Below are 22025 nucleotides of genomic sequence, written 5' to 3' on the forward strand. Positions count from 1 at the left end.
TCCCCATTGACTGATACTGGGAGAAGGCATGGTCGCCTTCTCCCGGCAGCAGTCAGTGAGATGGAGCCGACCGGGAGAGAAGATGGGCCTGACCTGCACAACGCAACCATGAATCGGGTAAGTCAGGGAGTGAGGAGGGTGCGGGGGGGGATCCTCAGGCCAAGTGGGGTCCACGGGACAAGAGCAGGGGTGGTAGGCCAAGAGGGGGGGCGTGGGCTGAGAGGGGGGCCTGTAATTTTTTTTGCTATGGGGCCACCGTAGGTATAGTTACGCCCCTGGGTGTGTCTATAACGTATTATACTTACCTCTCCAGAGTTCTGCATCACCCAGTTCTCCAGACTGAAATTACCAGGAAAATAACTGCCATGGGCATTTCCCTGGTGATTTCCGAGAGAACTCCATCAAGTGAAAAGACATTTAACACTCAATATTCCAGAAACACAATATAAATATAGGGGGGAAATGTAATAGAGTCCGATTTGTTTGTGCAATGATGCACTTGCCTAAACTCGGTGCCAGTTTGGTGTGAGAATCTTCTGAAACCCACAGCATATAATTGGCTGCAAGTTTCAAAATGCCTACATACTGTAAATCGCATGCAACACCTTGCCGGCTTCTTGGTGAGTTTCATTATATGCAGGCTTTTTGCTTTGAAAGTGGTGTAGTAAATAGTCTTTCAAAGTTGCAAATTTAGACATAATTTGCCCTATAAAATTATCATTTTTGCACTGATCTCACTGAGGTTTTGTGAAGGTGGTGGCAGGTTATACAGTGTGTTGGTTTGTTGCAGGATCCCTGCAAGAGGATGGGAAGAGGATAAAGGGTAGGGGAGCAGTGAGCCCAGAGTTAGCAAAGTAGGATGAAGAGGAGGAGGAGGAGGTAGAGGCTACAGTGTGTGCCCCAGGCAAGGCTAAAACAGGGCACAATGTGCATTTCTCTTATGTAGAAAACTGTGCACCGGTGCATGCAATTGTGTCAATGCATGAAGGCTGCTAATGACAGAGGCATACCGCACATCCCTGGCCCACAAGAAGGCATTATGGCAGGGGGTTTATTATGTAATAAATGATGTAAGTTCCAGCAAGCAGTGTTCTGATAACTAAGAAACACTTCTCTTAAATTAAGAAGTTTTTGAATGCAAAAAGCTGCGTGCAACCAGGAAGACAGTGTGACCCAGCCATCTGTGTCCACTTCACTTCATTTGAGGAGCATATGGAAAAGTCATCCCACCTCAAATCCTCCCATGGATACATATTGAGGACACGGACAGTCTATCCACCCATACAGCAGCTGGTGAGTAAGGATGAAAAAAATAATGTTTAAAGCAGAGATGTGCGCAGACTCCTGTGTTTTGGTTTTGTTTTCCCATTCATCTTTGCATTTTGATTTTGCTAAACCCCCCTCAAGTGTTTTGATTTTGGTTTTGGATCTTGGGTTAGGCCAAAAGGTTTCACCAAGCTAGCTAGCTGACTAGGCTAAGTGACAGCAGTGGGTGGCACAAACATGTGACAGTTAAACTTCAAGCATGGCACACCCAAGAAACAGAGTGGCACTACAGTGGCAGAAGGATGGCAGTTTAATATAAAAAATATGTTGCAATAGAATGTTTTCATTCATCAATAACTAGATCAGAGATCAGAGGTCCGAGGTCAGCACAGGTAAATAGAGGTAAGGTATTTAGTTGAAGACAGGTAAAAGATTGATTGATCGATTACTATAAAAAAATAGTGGAAAACTCTGTTAAAAAATAAACATGCAATGTGGATGACATTGCAAGAAACAAAACAACACTAAGGTATAGTAATTTACACCATCTGACAAAAACACACAATCTTGGCAAAGCACATAATGAAAAGTGGTGCATGATGGTATTGTCCTTGGGCCCTCCCACCCTTATGTTGTGTATTAAAAAGGACATGACAGTTTAACAACCAAGCACTTCAGCGATGGGGACTGCCAATTTTGTGGCTGAAGTCCTTTATTTGTTTGCCTCCTCCCACAAAACAAGCTACCAATGGTCTTAAGGTTGCTAACAGTGTTGTTAATTAGCTAATCATCTCTAAGATGTCATAATTCTCATTCTCATTCTCCTTACCAGTATTAACAACATCATCATTGCTCACTATTACTTCATCCTCACTGGAATCCACCATTACAGAAATCTCTGTACTTTGTTGCAATTTGCGGCAAAGGTTTTTCTCATAGAATTTGGAGTTAATTTTTATAAGTTTCAGTTTTTCCACATTATGAGGAAGTAGTCTCATATGCTGACCGCTCACAAGGTTCCTAGCTGTGCCAAACACTTTTTCCGAGGATACACATTTTCCTCCCAGTTAGCAAAAGGACCCCAAACATAAAATACAAAAGGAAAAGAACTCTCAATAAGGCGCTAAAAAAATCAACTACATTGGTAGTTGCCATGACGAAGCCGTGGGCGGAGCCATGGGGAAACACCTCAGTTATTGCTGTTCTCTAGTTGCATCAGCATGGATTCAACTATCTGATCCCATCACCAACAGCGGCATCTCTGCTAGGTTATCATCAGCCTACACTGTCTACTCGCCCCCTAACTCACTTCACGTTTGAGTTGGCCGGAGTCGGACATTCGACGGGAGTCCGGAGACTAGCACGCTGAGCTCCCTCACCACCTCTACACCTGCCATGAGAGCTGGATGCTCGGCTGGAGCCTATCACATCACGATGAGCTCCCTCATTACTGAACTTCTATACCGCTGCACACTAAATTGGTGTGTGAGCAGCAGCTATTGTCGGAGTTTTGTGGCCACTTGTGGAACACTCTTCATTGGATACAGACAGGCTTTCCTTCACGAGGAACATTACAGCCTGTCCCATTCATTGTATAGCCTTCTCCGTACTGCGGGACTCCCCTCCAAGGGTGAGCTACATATAGGTCATTTTTAGAGCCTTCATTGATTCTGCTAGCATATCATAAATCATTGCCATACAACTGCTATTGGAATCTGGGATATATGCCATATTCGCCTATCAGGTCCAATAGGAGACCTTTATTTGGACAGTTTTGCACTGGACTAAATTGTGTGACCATTGCTTTTCAGGTTTCCTACTAATCATTGTATTATTATTATATGTGTGATTATATGTTCAATCCAGCTGCTATTTCGACGGATTATCTCTATCTTTTTAATGTCTATTTTTATATATTAAACAATTGAATTTAAGATTAATCGATTATTATTCATTTATATTGATATTTCAAGCGCTGTGTTATTTTATTTATCAAAAGGACTGCCTGACATGTTAATTTTTACAGTACCATAATCATTAAAATAATTCTCCACCATTATCTAAAGGCTTAGGGGTAAATTTACTAAAGTGAAGGTTTTTAGAAATGGAGATGTTGCCCATAGAGACCATTCAGATTCTACTTAACATGTATCTAGCACCTTCTAGAAAATATCTAGAATCTGATTGATTGCTATGGGCCACATCTCCACTTCTAAAACCCACACTTTAGCAAATATACCCCTTAGTGCATCAGATTGAATCACAGTAGATGTGTCAATAAATGTGGCTAATTCATTTAAGCCTGGCCAGAATTTAAAATGGTATTTGGTGCACTCTAGTGCAGTGCTGTATCTGGACAGCAGTGCACCCTGTGCAGCACTGCTTCTCCTCTCCTTCCCCCCACCCCCTCCTCCCCCTGAGCACTTACTTTTCCCTGGTACTTTAGGATGTGTTCCCACTTGTTTTTTAACCCCAAAATGTAAAAAAAAAAAAATTGGGGTGTCCCGATTTTTTTTTTTTTTAACACAGATTATTTTTAGGGGGCATTCCCACGGATGCAGGCTATTTTTTTTAAGCCTGCACCCCTAAACCCAAATTCTGCACTTTTTTTTGCCAGCTAAAAGCTGGTGAAAAATTATCCCCGTTTTTTTACATTGAATTTTTGCACCAGCGAAAAGTCAACATAATTGAATATGGGGATAATTGAAATAGGCAAAAATTACATCATCAACAATAAATTATCGCCAATAACGACTTTTCGCTTCAATTGAATACTGCCCATAGTGTTATTTACTTACTTATTTTCTTTCATCTCCTCCCTCAGTTTATCTAGCTGCATTTCCATTAGTTTTATTAAGGGAATCACCTGACTCAAGCTGGGATTGTCTAAACTCACTTCATTAGATGCTACTTTAAATAGTTTCAGAAGCTTGTATAAAACAGAGAATTCTCCAGTGTGCTGGAGTAAGGTAAATTCCCCCTCCTTTCCCTATGTCATGGCTTCTTGTGTAGGTTGTGATGGCTTGTTGCAGTTCCTCCATTTGCTGCAGCATATAAAGGGTATAATTCCCCTTGGTCACCTCTTAAGTTGGTGGCCTGGCAAATGGATCTGCTTCTGCAGCCACTGCAATCTTCTACGTGCAATTGTTAAATGCTGAAAATGCCCAGAAATATTTTGGGACACAGACAGCATCTCCTGCATGACCCTTTCATTTTTGAAAAAAATGTAAACCACCAAATTCATTGTGTTAGCAAAACATGGGACATGTTCAAATTCACCCAGTTGTAATGCTCTCACAATGTTACATGTGTAATCAGAAATGACTAATCCTGAAGAGAGTCTTAGTGGGGTAAGCAATCCTCCTATGACATCCCTGAAGTTTTCATGGACAGGTTGGCACTGGAATGTCTCTTAGTGGAGCCGGTGGTACAGAGAGTAGCCAGCCTGTGAATGAGCTGGAGTTGTATGTTAGATACTGCTGCTACTGAAGGTGACACACCCACCCAGTGGGCAGCACAGTCATGAAATCTTTTTTTTGACCAGTACTGCTTGTCCACATTTTTGTGGTTAAGTGGATAGTGAATACCATGAAATTTTCTGTGTGAAAAACTATTTTTTCCCAGTATAGGCAAGGAATTGCTGTTCTTATAAAATGAAATTGAGATGAAATTTGGTAGCGGCGACACAGAAACTCAAATAACTGTCTAAAACCAGATGCATTGATGGTGAATATTGGTCTAATACAGGTCTAATATGCCATCATGGCTTCAGTGATCTTGTCATGGACTGAGGAACTTAGAGTTGTGTACCCGAACTGGGGTGTTGGACAGAGACACCTGGATCAGTAGATGGTTTAAAACTGGACGGTTTAATATAATTTCTGCTCATGCAGTTGAAATAAAAGAAGATTGTAGTGTAAGATGAAATACTAGAGTCCTGTGAGCAGAGATAACACAGCTAGAAGATGCTGAATTAGATTGTAGGGGAAAGTCTCTAATTAGTCATTGAACTTGGGAAAGGAACTGTAGACTTGGAACTTGAACTTGATCTCTGGACTCGAGTATCATGGACTGAACTGAAGAACTTGGATTTGACTCCAGGCTGGAGTACTGTGGATTGAATTGAAGAACTTGGCTTTGACTCTGGACTGGAGTAATGTGGATTGAACTGGAGAACTTAGATTTGCTTTGTTGTGCTGAAAAGCATAGGTTTTACACCGGGAGCTCAGGAACATAGGTCATGCTGCAGCAATGAACATTGTTGTACTGGCAACCAGCATGTTTTACAGGGAGGTCCTTTATAGCACCAGGATGGAGCGGATTGGCTGAGGCAACTAGGGACTGCTGCTGACTGGATGCATCGATATCACCTGACCTGGCCCAAGATGGCTGTGCCCAGGTCCTGAAGAGTTTGATTGCTGGCGCGCAGGGATCTGCGGCAGCGGGACACAGGCAACAGCAGGGATGTTGCAGCTGATCCTCCAACAGAGGCTCTGCACCAGAGATTGCCAGAGTAGCAGGCCGATGTCACGGCAGAGTGCGACGGCACAAACGCACAGGAAGGTACAAGGGTCAGGGGTGGAGGTCTCTGGCAGGGTTTGTGACAGATCTGCTTTACAACTGGATGGCAACTTTCATACCTGCTTACTCTTTCAAATGAATTGTTGTTTGAAACACAAGCGGCTTTGCAATTCCATCCTCCAAAAATGTAAATGCAGCAGGAGGTATCTGGCAGCTTCTTGCTTCATCTGCTGTGAACAAGGTTGCAGCCTGGGATCACCATCGCAACCATCATGACAATCAGTCACGATGGTTGCCCCTTTCCTCAGGCTGCAGTAGCTGAAGCTTACCGCAGCCTGGCCAGGTCCTGGAAGTCTGTGTCCATGAACAAAGGTCCTGGTTTTGTCATTCCCGTAAACTGCAAGCTGTCCCCATCCCTAAACTCCCTGCAAAAGCCTCTTCCTGTCAATCAGAGAGAGGCATATGGGGGCCTGTGTGCGATTTTGCAAGATCCGTTCTGAACTTAGATTTGAAAAAACTTGGTTTTGTTTCCAATTTATCATAGTGATTTGGTTTTGGCAAAACCACCCTCAAGTGTTTGGGTTCAGATTCGGTTTGGTTTTGGAATACTTAAAAATCAATAAAAATTTTACAAAAACAGCTAAAATCATGTACTGTAGTTTGAACCTGTTTTCATGCAATCCAAAATCTGAGTTCAGTTTTTAAATATGATTTCCAGCAGACCCAAACCAGTATTTGGTTCCACTCTGAGCCACAAACTGATTTGAAACTGGGACTCGATTCAAATCGATCCCCTGAGTTCGGTTGTGTTCATATTTCTCTAAAGCCAAAACATATATCTCCAAAAGAAAATATTAAAATACTGACAGGACAAGATACTATGCCTGTCTATTTTGTTCCTATTTTAGAATAACAAATAGTATTATAGTAAAAATATATTCACCTGGTATAAATAACAATATATATTTATTTTTTTAATGTCAAATTAAAACAATTAGTGGCATATTTATCAAGTGATAAATCCTGTAAAAGTAGCTGTGTCATTCAGGATTATGACATTTGTAAGTATTACTGCTATTTATTAAATATAAAGCTTTACATATATCTCAGATATCTCCAGTGTTTACTGAAGTTCCGTAGTTTTCTGTAGTGAACTGCCATTCCCATAGGAGTGTTTTTGTTTTGGTTCTAAATCATCATTGTGTTTTGGTTTTTCCAAAACCACCCTAAAATGTTTTGGTTTGGATTCGGCTAAAATCATTTAATTTGGACCTGTTTTTATTCCTTTAATATTAACGTCAATTACACAATTTCCAGCACTTTACAGTCAATTTTGACGACCTCACAGCACCTGAAATCATGAGAGCAGGACTTAAATGCAATCCAAAACACGTAAGATGCGATTTTTACAACCGAGTTCTGAATTGCGAGAAGACCCGAATCAGGACTTGGTTCCACTTGGAACCTCAAAATGATTCCCAACTAGGACTCGATTAAACTAAGAACCTCTAATTCGGGAGTGTTCATATCTCAGTAAACCGAACCCGCACACATTTTTTTTGAGATATGAGGATTCATTAACAACACGTTGATACATTGTAGAAGTACTGTATTTATACAAAACATGTACTGTATATTTGTTACTTTTTGTCTTCTAATGATGATTTCTTTTTTAATTTCAGTTAAAAGATATGTGTCTACTGATGATTCAGATTCCAATCTAGTAACTGTTATACAGTATATCATGGGTAAAGTGTCACACAGCTAATATCTTTCACCTAATCTATTCATTCTCCCCACCCCCACAAATGCTACAGAAGGATAACAATTTAAAAATGAGTAAAGAGACTTTATAGGACAATTTTTTTCTTTTGTTTTTAAAGTGTATAAATGCCCAACAATGTGAGATCACTAAAATGATCACTAAAATGTTTTCGTTTTTTATACTTAAGCTTCTTTAAGCCTATAGAGCAAATTAGTTATTTTATTATGTGAGACAAAATAAAAAAAAATATTTTAATATTTAATAATAATACTGAATAATAATAATAATACTGAATATTCTTCTTTTTCACCTTGGGTCCTGTCACATATTCCTTATCTGGGTCCAGTGCCTATAGGAAGGGATTTCCCAACATTTATTTCAATTACTGAATTCATTAAACTCAAACTAAATAGAAGTGTATATTGTTTTAACCTATTAAAGCCCTGTCCTGACATAATTGAAATATTAAATAAAGTAACATGAATAGACATCCACAACGTCTCATAATTATGATAATCTCAGCGTTTTCTAAACTCAAATACAGTTTACAGAAGTAGGTGAAGAAGCAAAAACGTTTATTAGACAGAGGACACATGAATGCAAGATATGTGGAGCCATTGACATCTGGAAACTCTGCAAATAATACAAAATGCAGTTAATGGCACAGAAATCCAGAAACTATTTACTTAGAGATGTGTGTGGGCCCCCCTGTTTTGTTTTTTGTTTTAATTTCATCATCATGTTTTAGTTTTGGTATTGGCAAAACCACACTCAAGTGTGTTGGTTCATATTCGGTTTTAGTCAGTTGTGGATTCCTCCAAAATAAATGCAAATCAATAAAAAATTATAAAAACAACTAAAATAATGTAATTTGGACCTTTTTACATGCTATCCAAAACTTGAGTTTTTTAAATCCGAGTTCAAACTGACAACAGAACTGAACTGGGACTAGGAAACCCAAAGTTATTCCGAACTTGGACTAGTCGACTGGGCCAGATTAAGGGCTACATGGGCCTGGGCCAGAAAATTACTAAGGGCCTATTGTGATAAACAGAGGAGGTGTAACCAGTGCCATGTGGGTGTGGCCAGTGCCATGCGGGTATAAACACACCCTACACTATCAGCTCAAATGTCTCCCAAAATACAAAAAAGTATAAAAATTGCATCATATTGTGAGGTCATTAGAAAAACTACCTTATCTGGTTGTCATCATGCTGCTTGATGATGGGCCTATTTTTATGTGAAGGCCTGTAGCTGTAGCTCCATCCTCCCCATTGTTAATCTGGCCCTGCTTTCAACTCGGAACCCCTAAGTTCGGGTGTGTTCGTATTTCAGTTAAACAAAAATGCACATCTCCAATACTGATGTGACTAAGCAGTGGGCAGGCAGATAAAAAACAGTCCCAGTTTACAACATACTTCATGGACAGGCTGCAGACAGCTGGGTTCCAGAGCTCAGACAGAGGCCAACAGCAAGCACAGGCATGATGGTGATCCCAAAATAAATCACAGTGCTGGGATCACAGATGCAGCAAGTAGATATATGTTTTCTACAGACACTTACTGCTGCATTTGCAGTTGAGATGGACGGTGTCCACTTTTCATTAACAATACATATATACTATTGACATTTAGGAGGGACTGTCAGCGCAGCCAGGGAGCAAGCAAACACAAAAGGTAAGTAATGTAACTTGTAAAATAAAATATATTTGGTACATATTGCTATGATGACATACAGATTTTTTTTATGTAGCTTGCAGAGAATATAACAGTGAAAATATTAATTTACAGTTCAATGGTTTCATTTAAATAACCATTACACTCAATTGAAGATTTGTAATGCGAATGCGCTATAGCAGTTTATGAAAAAAAAAGGAAAAAAAATATTTTTTTTAATGTAGAATATATATCTCTCAATAGAGAAAAGGTCTCATTAAGGCTTAAGGCCTGATTCAGAAACACCGAATGCACAGCAGCTGATTCCTTGGACAAATGTGCCATGCAAAAATAAGTAAAAGCAGCAGGATGCATCTGTAGTTGACAGACCACCGCAGGCTTTTGTAATTCGCTGCTGTGTCCAAAGAAACAACAGCATCAGATCATCTGTGTTAACATCGGTCATCTGAGTAACCCATAGCTTATAAGCAGGTTACATTTTTTTCTGTAATGTACATATTTTAAAAATTATTATTCTCATTAACATAATGCAATACCTTTTGAAGTGTTACAGAACAAGGCAGGCTCATAGTCACAGCACAGGTTATTAGTCACAGCGCAGGCTCAAAGATACAGCACAGGCTCATAGCCACAGCGCAGGCTCATAGTCACAGTGCAGGCTCATAGTCACAGCATAGGCTCATAGTCACAGCGCAGGCTCATAGTCACAGCGCAGGCTCATAGTCACAGCATAGGCTCATAGTCACAGCATAGGCTCATAGTCACAGCACAGGCTTATAGTCACAGCAAGATATGTATCAAGACTTGGTGGCCTATCTTTCATTACATTTTTGCAGGATATTCCCCAAATTGCCAATTTTTGGAAGTACCTGCAAATATGAATTATCCCCCTGATGTACTCCCTCAAACTATTCAGACTAATGAAGACTCCAAATTTAATGTTGGAAATGTGCTGGTGGCATTGTCCAAACAGTTAAGGTCAGGCCGCTTAGTCAAAGCATTTTCCAACATGTCTGGAATGGACTTTACAAAGTTTTTCTTGAAATCATGGAAAAAGAAAACATAGAGCAAGGGGTTGATGCAGCTGCTGAAGTAAGCCAAGCAGATGGAAACTTCTGTAATGACCATATCAGCTCTCATGTATTTTGTTTCGAGAGTTATGAAAGGCCAAGTGTTATATGGAAACCAGCAGATGAAGAAGCACCCTATGACAGCAGTGACAATTCGGAATGGTTTTGGAGACCGATTTGGTTTTCTAATTGCCCTTATCTTAAAAAATATAAGGCAACATGATATTAGAATAATGATGAAAGGGACTGAAAACATGCAGATATTTCGTGTGATAAACATGGCACTTCTCTTCATGTTCATATTGGTTACACAAAACGTATCATATTTGGGATAACACTCAGTGACACCATCAAGCCCATGGTTAAACACCAGATGGGGGATACTAGTTAGTAGGCACAACAACCAGACCAGTACAGCTATGATGGTGGCTAATCTGGGTGTCCTGTGTATTTTGGTCCAAATTGGCCAAAAAACGCAGACGCAACGGTCAATACTGATGACGGCCATGAAATAGACACTGCTCAACATGTTTATAAAGAGGATCGTTACACCAATCTTACATAGCAAATTGTTGTAAGGAATATCCCAATACAAAGCCCACTCAGAAATACGTATAGGGAGAGAAATACAAGTGACAAAGTCAGCAATGGCCAAGTTTAGGAACCACACGGCACTGACAGTCTTCATCTTGAAGCCGGCAATCCAGATGACTAAGCCGTTTCCTACTATCCCCAATATCATAGTCACACTGTACCATGTGATGGATATTGCCTTTAGAATGTTTATTATATTGTACTTTTCATCATAGAACTCTTCAATCTGGTTAAAAAAGTCCTCATGAATATTGAAGGAGTCAGAATTCAGCCAGTTGTGTTCTGTAAAATTCCTAAAAATAAAATTAACCAATTTTTATTATTATTATTGTATTAAAATCCTAAAGAATTTAAAACAATGCAAACCTGTGGCTCTTATTGCTTGATTTTCAAACTTGTTATCCAATTAGTAGCTTTAACAGCCCTGTGTGTGCTCTCAATTTATATATATATATATATAAATATTTTTAATCACTACTTAAATAGTTTGTATTCTGTGGGGCCATGATATATTTTGAGCATGCTACTGCAACTGCATTTCTGCCTACAAAAGACTTGTATATAGGAAAGGTTCCTGGACTTCACACCCTGACTATATATATATATATAATGGGAGGTGCTATCTGATGAGACTAATTGCATGCACAGAAACAGACAAATCTCAGGTGCACAACTCCAAATTACTAATAATATATAAATGCAATACAATTTTGCAATCAATAGAGGTTTTTAGCATAATCTTGGCCAAGGTTAAGGGCCTACACACCATATCTAGGGTAGGTCCCTAACATACTAGGGTTCTAATCCAGAGTGCAAGACACCCCCAAACTAGCCCAGCTAAAAAAAAACAGGGCATCGCCATAGTAAGAAAAGTGCAGTGTAAAAGAGATAGTTAAGAGCAGCCACAGCTGCATATAAAAAATGAAAATAAAAAGGTGAAGTACATGTATAATAAACAAACAGTGAAGGGTTAAAATGTGTTATAAAAGAAAAATGTGTTTTATTGCGGTGCCCTGAAACAGATCAACCAAAGCAATCCAGGGGGACCCACGCCCCAAAAATGAACCAAAGTTGCCTGCCATTTGCGGGTGGCCCTACTGACATCACAAGTGATGTCAGTAGTGAACTTCCTGCTCTATTAGAGCAGGAAGATCCCTCGGGCTTGCGGGAACCGAGACCCTACCACAAGGGTCTTGTCGCAAGCCCGATGGTCGTGATAATCGTGACCATTGCCAGGCCGCCCGCTAAAGCTGTGGGTGGTCACCCACAGCTTAGCGAGCAGCCTGGGGTAAAAAAAAAGCGTCCCGTCCTGATTCAGAGCGAGCGTTCGCAAATAACGAACGCCTCTGAATCAGTGCCTTAGTCCACAGATAGTGTTCAAGGTATTTAGGATTAGTTTGACTACAGCTGAAGAATAGGTATAAAGGGCCAAATTAAGAGATGGACGCTGTGGCATTTTTACGCAATGTGACTGCAACTTCATCCTAATACCGCAGCTGATGAAATTTGTACACAGACAGCCACTGACTGTGGCTCTAATCTGCCACTTTGCATAGAACAGATTAAGGGGTCTATTTACTAAGCAGTGTTAGGAGATAGAGTGAAAAGTGATAAGAAATTGATAAGGTGCCAGCCAATCAGCTCCCAACTGTCATCTTACAGGCTGTGTTTGAAAATTGACAGTTGGGAGCTGATTGGCTAGCACCTTATCACTTTCTTATCACTTTTCACTCTGTCTCCTAACACTGCTTAGTAAATAGGCCCCTGAATGTTATTTCTCAAGAACAAGGAGCGCAAGTACAGTAAGTATAGCAAGAATCAGTATTTAATAAAAATGCATTTATACACATATGAATTTAAGAATACCCTGCAGTATTATGTGATAACATGATATACACTCTACTATATTCTTTTTTTTTTAAACAATTTTTATTGAATATATTTTCACTCAATAAACAGTCAAATATAGTAAATGTTTGGAGGGCATGCTGGTTCTTGTAGTGCCTTTAGGAGGACTTAGGGGTGACTCCAAGGTAAGCTGGCTCTCAATTCAGATATATTTGTATGTGCTATTATCATGTGACCTTATATTGGGCAATTATTTGACCCAAATTGGATATAGTTATCAGTTGTGGGGATGAGTTTGGGCTGCAGTGCTCCTTGGAGTTGGTATGGCTGGGCTTATCTGGGGTGGCAAACTTTAACACTTTATTTAGCACTTTAACACCTTCAAATTATTATTATTATTTTTTTTTTATTATTTCTTTCATTGTATATTTATATATATATATATATATATATATATATATATATATATTATATTTATTTATTTTTTATTTTTTATTAGCATTTTAATTACACCTTTCACGTATGTATAACCCATTAACACATAGTTTTTGCTTTATTCTTATTAACCCATACTAACACTTTAGTTTCTCACTGGTGTGCTTCACTGGGGTGGCTGGCCTTCGCCAGCTTTTTGGAGGTTCTGAACCCCGGACTCTGACCAAGTGATAGGGACCTCCGGTATATCTGGGTTGCGGTTCTGATCTTTTTGCGGTTCGGAATTTGGATTTTCAATCTGAATTTTGGGTTTTGGATTGCATAAATTACTTGATTTTAGCAGTTTTTAAAACTTTTTATCTATTTTTTATTTAAAAAATACAGATCCAAAACCAAAACACTTGAGGGTGGTTTACAAAACCAAATTCAGATCCAAAACCTTGAAGGAGATACAGATCCAAAACCAAAACACCTGGGTCGGCACACATCCCTAATTAGAATCAGCTCAATATAATAATAGGTGAGATGGAAGAAGGAAGGTAGTCAAAAATACTGTGATGTAAATTGATAATATGTAGAGGGCATCAAGAGGTATAAAAAAGGTATAAAAGGACTTCTACCATTAAAAGGCTATACATCTCGAGTATGGATTGTGTGGATCTTAGATTAAGGGACAATTTCAAGGCATTTATAGCAGTCTGTTGTTGCAAATACTTGTGATATATGTTTTTTGCATAGAGTTATCCATGCTTTGTATATATTTACCCCATTTAATATAAAAACTTATCACTCCTTTGTTGATATCAGGAAAAGTGGATTTTCTGTAAAGTAACTGTAGTCATTTTTGTCGTAGTTCTGTAATAGTAGGTCCTGATTTCTTTGGCCAATGGATGAGTATAAATTTATTTGCAACAGTTACTACAATTGTTTAAAAGGGGATAATACTTTTTTTCAAGGCACCTAAACTTCTATTCTTAAAATTAGCACAGACGCAAGCTAAAGGGTCTAATACTCTACTATAGTCTAATACATATTGCAATCTCCAATAGCAATTGGTATATAAAAAGTGCAAAAATGAAGAAGAATCCTCCTTGCATGAACCCAATTAGAGGTAACCAATTTGTATCTTTGTTTGGTAGTAAAACAGAGGAGCTCATTCAGACCTGCCTGCTAAGATGCATTCTGTCGCTGCTGCCGATGGTATGCAGTGTCTATGCATTGTGCGCATGTGCATACCTTAGCGGAAGTTCACAATGCAATCGCTCGCTGCACATAGACAGCCCAGCAGAGTGAGTGACAGGAGAAGCTGTTTGTAGGTGGTAACAGGGGCTGGCCATTAAAAATGGGGGAGTGGAGGTGCAAACACAGGAGTGCCTGAGCATCTCAACAGCGTTTTAGAGGTGTGTATAATTATAAGACAGCATCATAGTACTTGTCACCTGGCTTGTTTTTACACTGATGTGCTCACAGTGCTTGCGTCAGGGTATGGTCAACCTCAAACACTGCAATAGTATGCTATGTACCGATGGTTGCATACATTTCCTGGACATGATGGGCACAAGTGGGCGTCTTAAAACAGGCTGGTGGGTGTCTGCATACACTATGTGATCGCTCTCTAAGAAATACTGGGTGTGCTAATGCATTGCTGTGCGATAGCAATGCCTACGCAATTTGCATACACATCATGCCAACGATCGCATCTAGCGAGTGGCTCTGAATCAGGCCCAGAATTCAGTAGGAAAAAAAATGTGTGTCTATACTAGGGGTGTGCACCGGCCACTTTTCGTGTTTTGGATCTGGATCTTTCTTCGTGTTTTGGATCTAGATTGGTTTTGCCAAAACCACCCTTTGGTGTTTTGGGTTCTGGGTTTTGTGTTTTGGATCCGTATTTTTTTTTTTTTTAAAAAGCATAAAAACAGCTAAAATCGCAGAATGTGTTGATTTTTCTGCTCCTATGCTATTATTAACCTCAAAAACCTTAATTTCCACTCATTTCCAGTCTATTCTGAACAGCTCACAATATTGTTTTTATGTCCAAAAGGTTGCACCGAGGTAGCTGGATGACTATGCTAAGCGACACGAGTGGGCGGCACAAACACGTGGCCCATCTAGGAGTGATACTGCAGTGGCAGACAGGATGGCAGTTTGAAAAACTAGGCCCCAAACTGTACATAATGCAAAGAAAAAAAAAAGAGGTGCAAGATGGAATTGTCCTTGGGCCCTCCCACCCACCCTTATGTTGTATAAACAGGACATGCACACTTTAACAAACCAATCATTTCAGCGCCAGGGTCTGCCACACGACTGTGGCTGAAATGATTGGTTCGTTTGGGCCCCCGCAAAACAAGCTGGCAATTAATCTGTCCTTGCACAAACTGGCTCTACGGAGGCAAGATGTCGTCCTCATCCTCCTCATTCACCGATTCCTCACCCTCTTCAGTGTTGTGTACATCCTCATCCTCACAGAGTATTAATTTGTCCCCACTGGAATCCACCACCACGGGTCCCTCTGTACGTTCTGGAGGCTGGTCTCCCTGGAAGAGTTGATAATTCATTTTTATGAACATCATCTCCACATTTTGTGAAAGCAACCTCCTACGCCTTTCGCTGACAAGGTTCCCGGCTGCACTAAACACTCTTTCGGAGTACACACTGGAGGGGGGGCAACTCAGGAAAAATAGAGCCAGTTTGTACAGGGGCCTCCAAATTGCCTCTTTTTCCTGCCAGTACATGTACGGACTGTCTTACATGCGTACTTGGATGCTGTCACCGATGTAATCCTTTAACAGACAGACGCATGCTTGTCGCTGCTGCTTTGAGGATGCAGGTGCGGCTACAGCCCACACAATTCACAAAGACAGAAAAAAAAAGACTTTTTTTATTGTTTGTGGAGCGCACTTTGAGGGTTACACCACCCTTTAACAGACAGACGCACGCTTGTCGCTGCTGCTTTGAGGATGCAGGTGGGATCTTGATGGGATTTAGAACCGGGGACACACTACCTCCATCAATTGTCTAAATCCCACTGCACTAATGGCAGATACCGGACGCACATCTAACACCAACATAGCAGTCAAGGCCTCAGTTATACGTTTTGCTTCAGGATGACTGCTGTCATACTTCATCCTCCTCGCTAGGAACTGTTGGAGGGTCAATTGTTTAGTAAAAGTAGTGGTGTTCCTACTTCCTCTCTGGGATGATGAACAACTCCCAGCAGCAGCAACAGCACTAGGAGGAAGTGGTTCTTGATCTTTCCCTATTTCATTTTTATCGGAGAAAGTTTGTCCTCCATTTATGTTATATTGATATATATGTGCGGCTAAGGCACACACAAACACAGAAAATATTTTTTTATTTTTGTTGGACGCTAGTGCACTTTGTGGGTTACACCACCCTTTAAGAAATGAGCCAGCCGGCCCTTTACTTATGGGACACAGGTGCACGCTTGGCGCTGCTCCTTTGTTGATGCACGTGCAGCCACAGTGCACACAATTCACAAACACAGAAAATATTTTTTTATTTTGTTTGGAGTGCCCTTTGGGGGTTACAGCACCCTTTAACGGACAAGCCAGCCGGCCCTTTACCTATGACACAGGCGCACGCTTGGTGCTTCTTTGTTGATGCACGTGCGGCTACTGCACACACAATTCACAAACACAGAAAAAATATTTTTTTTTTTGCATTTGGGGGGAGCACCCCTGATGGATAGAGCACCCCCTGGACAACACTTTAGCACCTCTTTAGGACTGGGACACTGCACAGGACTTTGGAGTGGACACAGCCCCTATGGACAACTGAATGCACAACACAGTCCAGCCAGCCCCTCTGGACTTTGGACTGGAGGAGTGGACACAGCCCCTATGGACAACAGCAGCACAGCGCAGCACAGCACAGCACAACACTACACTGCACTACACTACACTACACAGCCCAGCCAGCCCTAACTCCCACCCTCCCTCTTCACTGTCCACAGCCGAGTGAGAAAATGGCGCCGACGCGGGTACATTATATAGAATCCAAAACCCGCGAGACCCGGAAGGCGGGATGATGACGTTTTGCCTCGATTTCATATCCGAGTCAGGCGGGAAAAGTCGAGCCTGACTCAGATCGGCCTCGGATCGGGGGCGATATGGGGGGTTCGGATTTCAGAAATCCGAACCCGCTCAACCCTAGTCTATACCTTTGTCTCCAGTAAATAAAGCCACGTGTTACATTAAACTCCACCTCACTTTGGTTTAACAGCGGTCACAATGTCCAGAACTGCAGCCCACAATGTAAAGCGGTATTATAAAGCACATCAAAGTCCTGGGAGGAAAAATTGTATCTCCTTCATTGGAATCTTACTGCTCCCTCGTTTGAAGTCTGTGTGAACTGTATTCTCCCCGCCCTCTCATTTTTATAGGGCACGCTGGTAGTATTAAGTGAAGTCACTCTCCGGGAGGGAGTGTATTGAATAATGTCGCTTATCTCACTGCAATTATTTTGAAAAATATTACTAGCGATGCTACACAATGCGGCCTTGCAGCACAATTACAGGGGGGAATCTAGGGATCCGAGCGCCCCTGGCAAATTAATGGACTGGCACCCCCCCTCCCCCCATAATTTCTGAATAATTACACTATATATTAAATAAGTATTTAAAATTATTCTCCAGCTACCCCATATGCAGTGTCCCCAGTAGTAGTCCCCCCTATGCAGTGCCCCCAGTAGTGGCCACCCCCCCATACAGTGCCCCAAGTAGTAGTAGTCCCCCCTATGCAGTGCCCCCAGTAGTAGTAGTCCCCCCTATGCAGTGCCCCCAGTAGTGGCCACCCCCCATACAGTGCCCCCAGTAGTAGTCCCCGCTATGCTGCACTGCTCCCAGTAGTAGCCCCCCTATGCTACATTGCCCCCAGTAGTAGTCCCCCTATACAGTACCCCCAGTAATAGTCCCCCCTATGCTGTATTGCCCCCAGTAGTAGTCCCCCCTATACAATGCCCCCAGTAGCGGCCACCACCCATAAATTGCCCCCAGTAGTGGCCACCAGCTATACAGAGCCCCCTAGTAGCCCCCCATGCCAGGCTTACACACACTGAAAAAAATAAAACACACACACAACTTACCTGAATCCCTGCTCCTGACACGACCACCACTGTCCACTCCTCCCAGCCCGCTCTGCAGTGCACTATGGGAGAGACTTCATTATGTCTCTCCTATCACCCACTGCGGGGGGAGCCAGAAAGCGGAGCTCATGAGTGAGCTCCAGCCGTCTCCCTCCGTGGACACAGCAGCCAATGAGAGTCTGTCTGTCTCTCATTGGCTGGCTGCTATATCAAACACACAGGTATTTGTTACTGTGTAGGGCAGACCGCTCTCAATGCGGTCTGCCCTACAGTTGTGAGGCCCGGAGGATTAGCGGTGGGTGCAGCGCTGGCAATGGGCCCCTGCACCACAGCGCACTGCCGCTAGTTCCATTCCTGGGGAACTCCACCCCTCGGCTGCTGGTGGCACTGCCAGATGGTGCCCCCCTTTGGCCGGTGCCCCTGGCAAGTGCCATCCTGGCCAATGGGTAGATACACCCCATAGCACAAATAATGTTTTGTAATGGTATGCTTGTTTTTGCCCTTAATGTCTATAATAAGTAGAGATGTGCATGTTTTTCTTTTGGTACTAAATTTATCTTCACGTTTTGGTTTTGCTAAACCACTCTCAAGAATACTTGCCAACTCTCCCTGATTGCACCTTACACCCATTATGAAGCTGTTATAAAAAAAAAAAAAAAAAATACCCAATGATTTAAACATTCAAATGGGATCATTATTATAATTTCCCTGCAGGCTTGGACTGGCCCACAGGGGTACAGGGGAAACCCCCGGTGGGCCCCACTGCCTGAGGGCCCACCATCTCATCTAGGGATCAGGTTTCAGACTGTTCACTTTAATTATACATATGTTACAGAATATTACACTGCACAGTACTATGGTGTATTTTCTACAATGCTTTGCTGTTATTAATCTGGTAAGTTATCATGCATGCAGTAGCAGTAATGTTTTTTAATTTATTTTAAAGGGGCTCCTAAGTATGGGCTCCTATTACTGCACTCCCCAGGTGGGCCCTTCATGCCCCAGTCCGACACTGTTTCTCTGCATTGGGTATAAGGCACAATGATCCCTATGGCTACATGTATTTTATGAAAAGCATCAGTGTGATTTCATCACCAAATAGATCTTACTGACTGGTTTGTGGCTCAATTACATTTGGCTATAAGTCAGTATTATGACACGCCCCTCAGGATGTAGCAGGACACGCCCACTTTACCGCCGCACTCATAGGTGTTGCTTTCACAATCCCCCTGAATTTTTTTTTTAAAAGTAGGCAAGTAGGGTGCAAGCATTATGGGTTCAGATTCATTTTTAGGGCCTGATTCATTTCAGATCACAAATGTGATCGCAGTTGCGACTACGCACGCAGGCCCACTGCGAAAATATGCTAATGTTTGCAATCGCAATGCCGTCGCATCGCAACATAAGGATGCCCACTTCCCCTTACTCACATCCGTAATACCTTGCAAGCCTGCGAAACCATCGGTAACATCGAGTAGCATCGGAGCCTCACGCACAATTACAACAGGCCTGACCTTTCTCAGAATTTGCTAACCTCATCGCACGCAGTGAAAGCTCAGGCTGCGTATGGCATCACAGTGGCTAATTTATGCACGCCCCCGTAATGGCATTCAAACGCACTGACAAGCCTACATTTCCCCTACCACCCTCCCCCCCCAAACAGTCACTTCCTGTCAATCAATCTGCATAGGGTCTAGTGGTCACTGTGATTGCAGTGGAGCCTTCGCACATGCGCACTGCAATGCATACGGAACCATTGCCCGTCTGAGTGCGTAATCGCGTTTGAACCGAGATGGGAATTGATTGGACTTGGAACCCCTAAATTTGTCTGTTGTCGGTTTTCTCGAAACTGGACTCGTACATCTCTAATATAATAAGAGCCAGATGGATAGGATGAGTACAAATCTGCAATCATTTTATTGTGGGAAAAAATGAGGATTCTGGGCCTGATTCAGATGCTTGCGAGCGGGTCGATGGTGTGCTCTGCGCGCGAGCAGCGGACGCACTGCGCATGCGCAAGCCCCGGAGTGAGAGAGAAATTCTCTCGCTCCATGGCTCACTACAAAAGGGGCGGCTGTCGATGTTGATCGACAGCTTGCCCCGTTTTGGAGGCGTAGCCGGGGGGTGGCTTCACAAATAGAGGCATTAACATGCGAACGCCTGCCGTTTGTGGGCGGCCCCACTGACATCTCCAGAGATGTCAGTGGAAGAGCTTCCGGCTCTATTAGAGCCAGAAGCTCTCTGGGGCTTGCGGCCATGAGACCCTACCACAAGGGTCTAGTCGCAAGCCCCGATGGTCGTGATGGTCTTGACCATCGAGACCATTATCCTGGCCGCTCGCAATAGCTGTGGGTGGTCACCCACAGCTATGCGAGCGGCCAGGAGGCCGCACAAAAGAAAAAAAAATGCCCTGATTCAGAGTGAATGCTCTTTCAGAGCGTCCGGTTCTGAATCAGGGCCTCTGGGCCTGATTCAGAGCCGCTCGTAAGCGGCCGCTCGTTCGTTCCGACCGATGTTTGCACAACTGCGCATGCGTACCGATTTTAATACGCATGCGCGAACCAGTCAGTGCGGCCGAAAATCGTGTGCTCACTAAATAGCGAATGCCTGCTATTTTGAGTGACAGAATGAGGCGTATGTGGGTGGTAACAGGGGAAGGTGCTTGAAAACGGGGAGTGGAGATCAGAACGCAGGCGTGCCTAAAGGTCAAAACGGGCGTTTTAAGGGTGTGCATAATTACTAAAGCAGCGTCATCGACCACGTCACTTGGCTGTTTTATAGTTAGAACTGCTCGCATGATTGTGGTAGGAAAAACCAACCACAAGAATAGCGAGCAGTTCATACGCCGTCCGATGTACTCGATTAATCTAATATATAGCGGACATGACGTATGATGCGAGCGGCCAGGTGGCGTTTTTTTCAAAATTACGTTCGCATGTTTTGTTCGCTCATTCAGACATAGAGGCGTAAACAGACCGCAAAGAGCGAACGGTTAATTTAAATAGCCAGCCCCTTTTTCTGGACCAACGAGCGCAAATAGCATCCGACTTTGAATCAGGGCCTCTGTACAATATAGTGTAAGTAGATAGAAAACAAATTGGAAAACTTACGTGGAATAATCCAATGTCGTGTTATATAAGGTCCTATTCTCCAAAGAAGGAGTGGTTGTCCTATTAGCCACAGAAGGGGTCATCATGACTGCTTTTCCACTATATACAAAATTATAACATGTATAATAAAACAATCTAATAGGAACAGAGTAAATACAATAGATACATTTTCAATAAAAAGATTTCAGAATTACAAAACATAGACGTCATGAATTTGGCCAATTTTGGTTTTGGATCCGGATTCATCTTTGGTTTTGGATCTATATTTTAAAAAAATAAAATAAAAATATGCATAAATGATGTCATTTTGACCTGTTAGCATGCAATCCAAAACAGAGTTTGGTTTTTAAATCCAAGTTCCGGACCGCAGGAAAATCCGAACAGGGACTCGGACACCCTAGTGTCAGTTCGACTTTGAACCCCTTAATTCGGTTGTGGTTGGTTCTCTGAGAATTGGACCCATACATATCTAGTCTAAATGAATGAACTACTAACTCTACATGAAACCCATAATGTAGTCATTTGTCTATTCCTATCATAAATTCAATTTTTTATGTGTATAGCATGCAATTGGTGCTACATAACAATTACCAAGTCGGGCCCTTGTTTTGCCTTGTTTTATCTGAAGGTGCAAATT

The 22025-nt window shown here is 42.1% G+C and overlaps 1 protein-coding gene across 1 annotated transcript; it reads right to left on the reverse strand.

The window, feature by feature from the left end:
* Window positions 1–10140: 10140 nt before the first annotated feature.
* LOC148525443 (formyl peptide receptor 2-like) lies at window positions 10141–21471 on the reverse strand. The gene is made up of 2 exons (XM_088470932.1): window positions 21389–21471; window positions 10141–11185 (listed from the first exon to the last, which is right to left on the reverse strand). The coding sequence occupies exons 1-2, from the start codon at window positions 21469–21471 to the stop codon at window positions 10141–10143; spliced, it is 1128 nt and encodes a 375-aa protein (XP_088327058.1).
* Between the last annotated feature and the right edge of the window lie 554 nt (window positions 21472–22025).

This window comes from Taudactylus pleione, unplaced genomic scaffold, assembly GCF_031769625.1.
Source record: "Taudactylus pleione unplaced genomic scaffold, aTauple2 ptg000108l, whole genome shotgun sequence".
Taxonomy (NCBI): Eukaryota; Metazoa; Chordata; class Amphibia; order Anura; family Myobatrachidae; genus Taudactylus; species Taudactylus pleione.

What these genes read in the sequence shown, in the direction of transcription:
- LOC148525443 (XM_088470932.1), bottom strand. Translation starts at nt 21,471, where the DNA reads ATGACCCCTTCTGTGGCTAATAGGACAACCACTCCTTCTTTGGAGAAT. An exon ending in ACGACATTGGATTATTCCAC is followed by an intron (nt 11,186 to 21,388) that starts GTAAGTTTTCCA and finishes TTTTATTTTTAG; the next exon opens with GAATTTTACAGAACACAACT.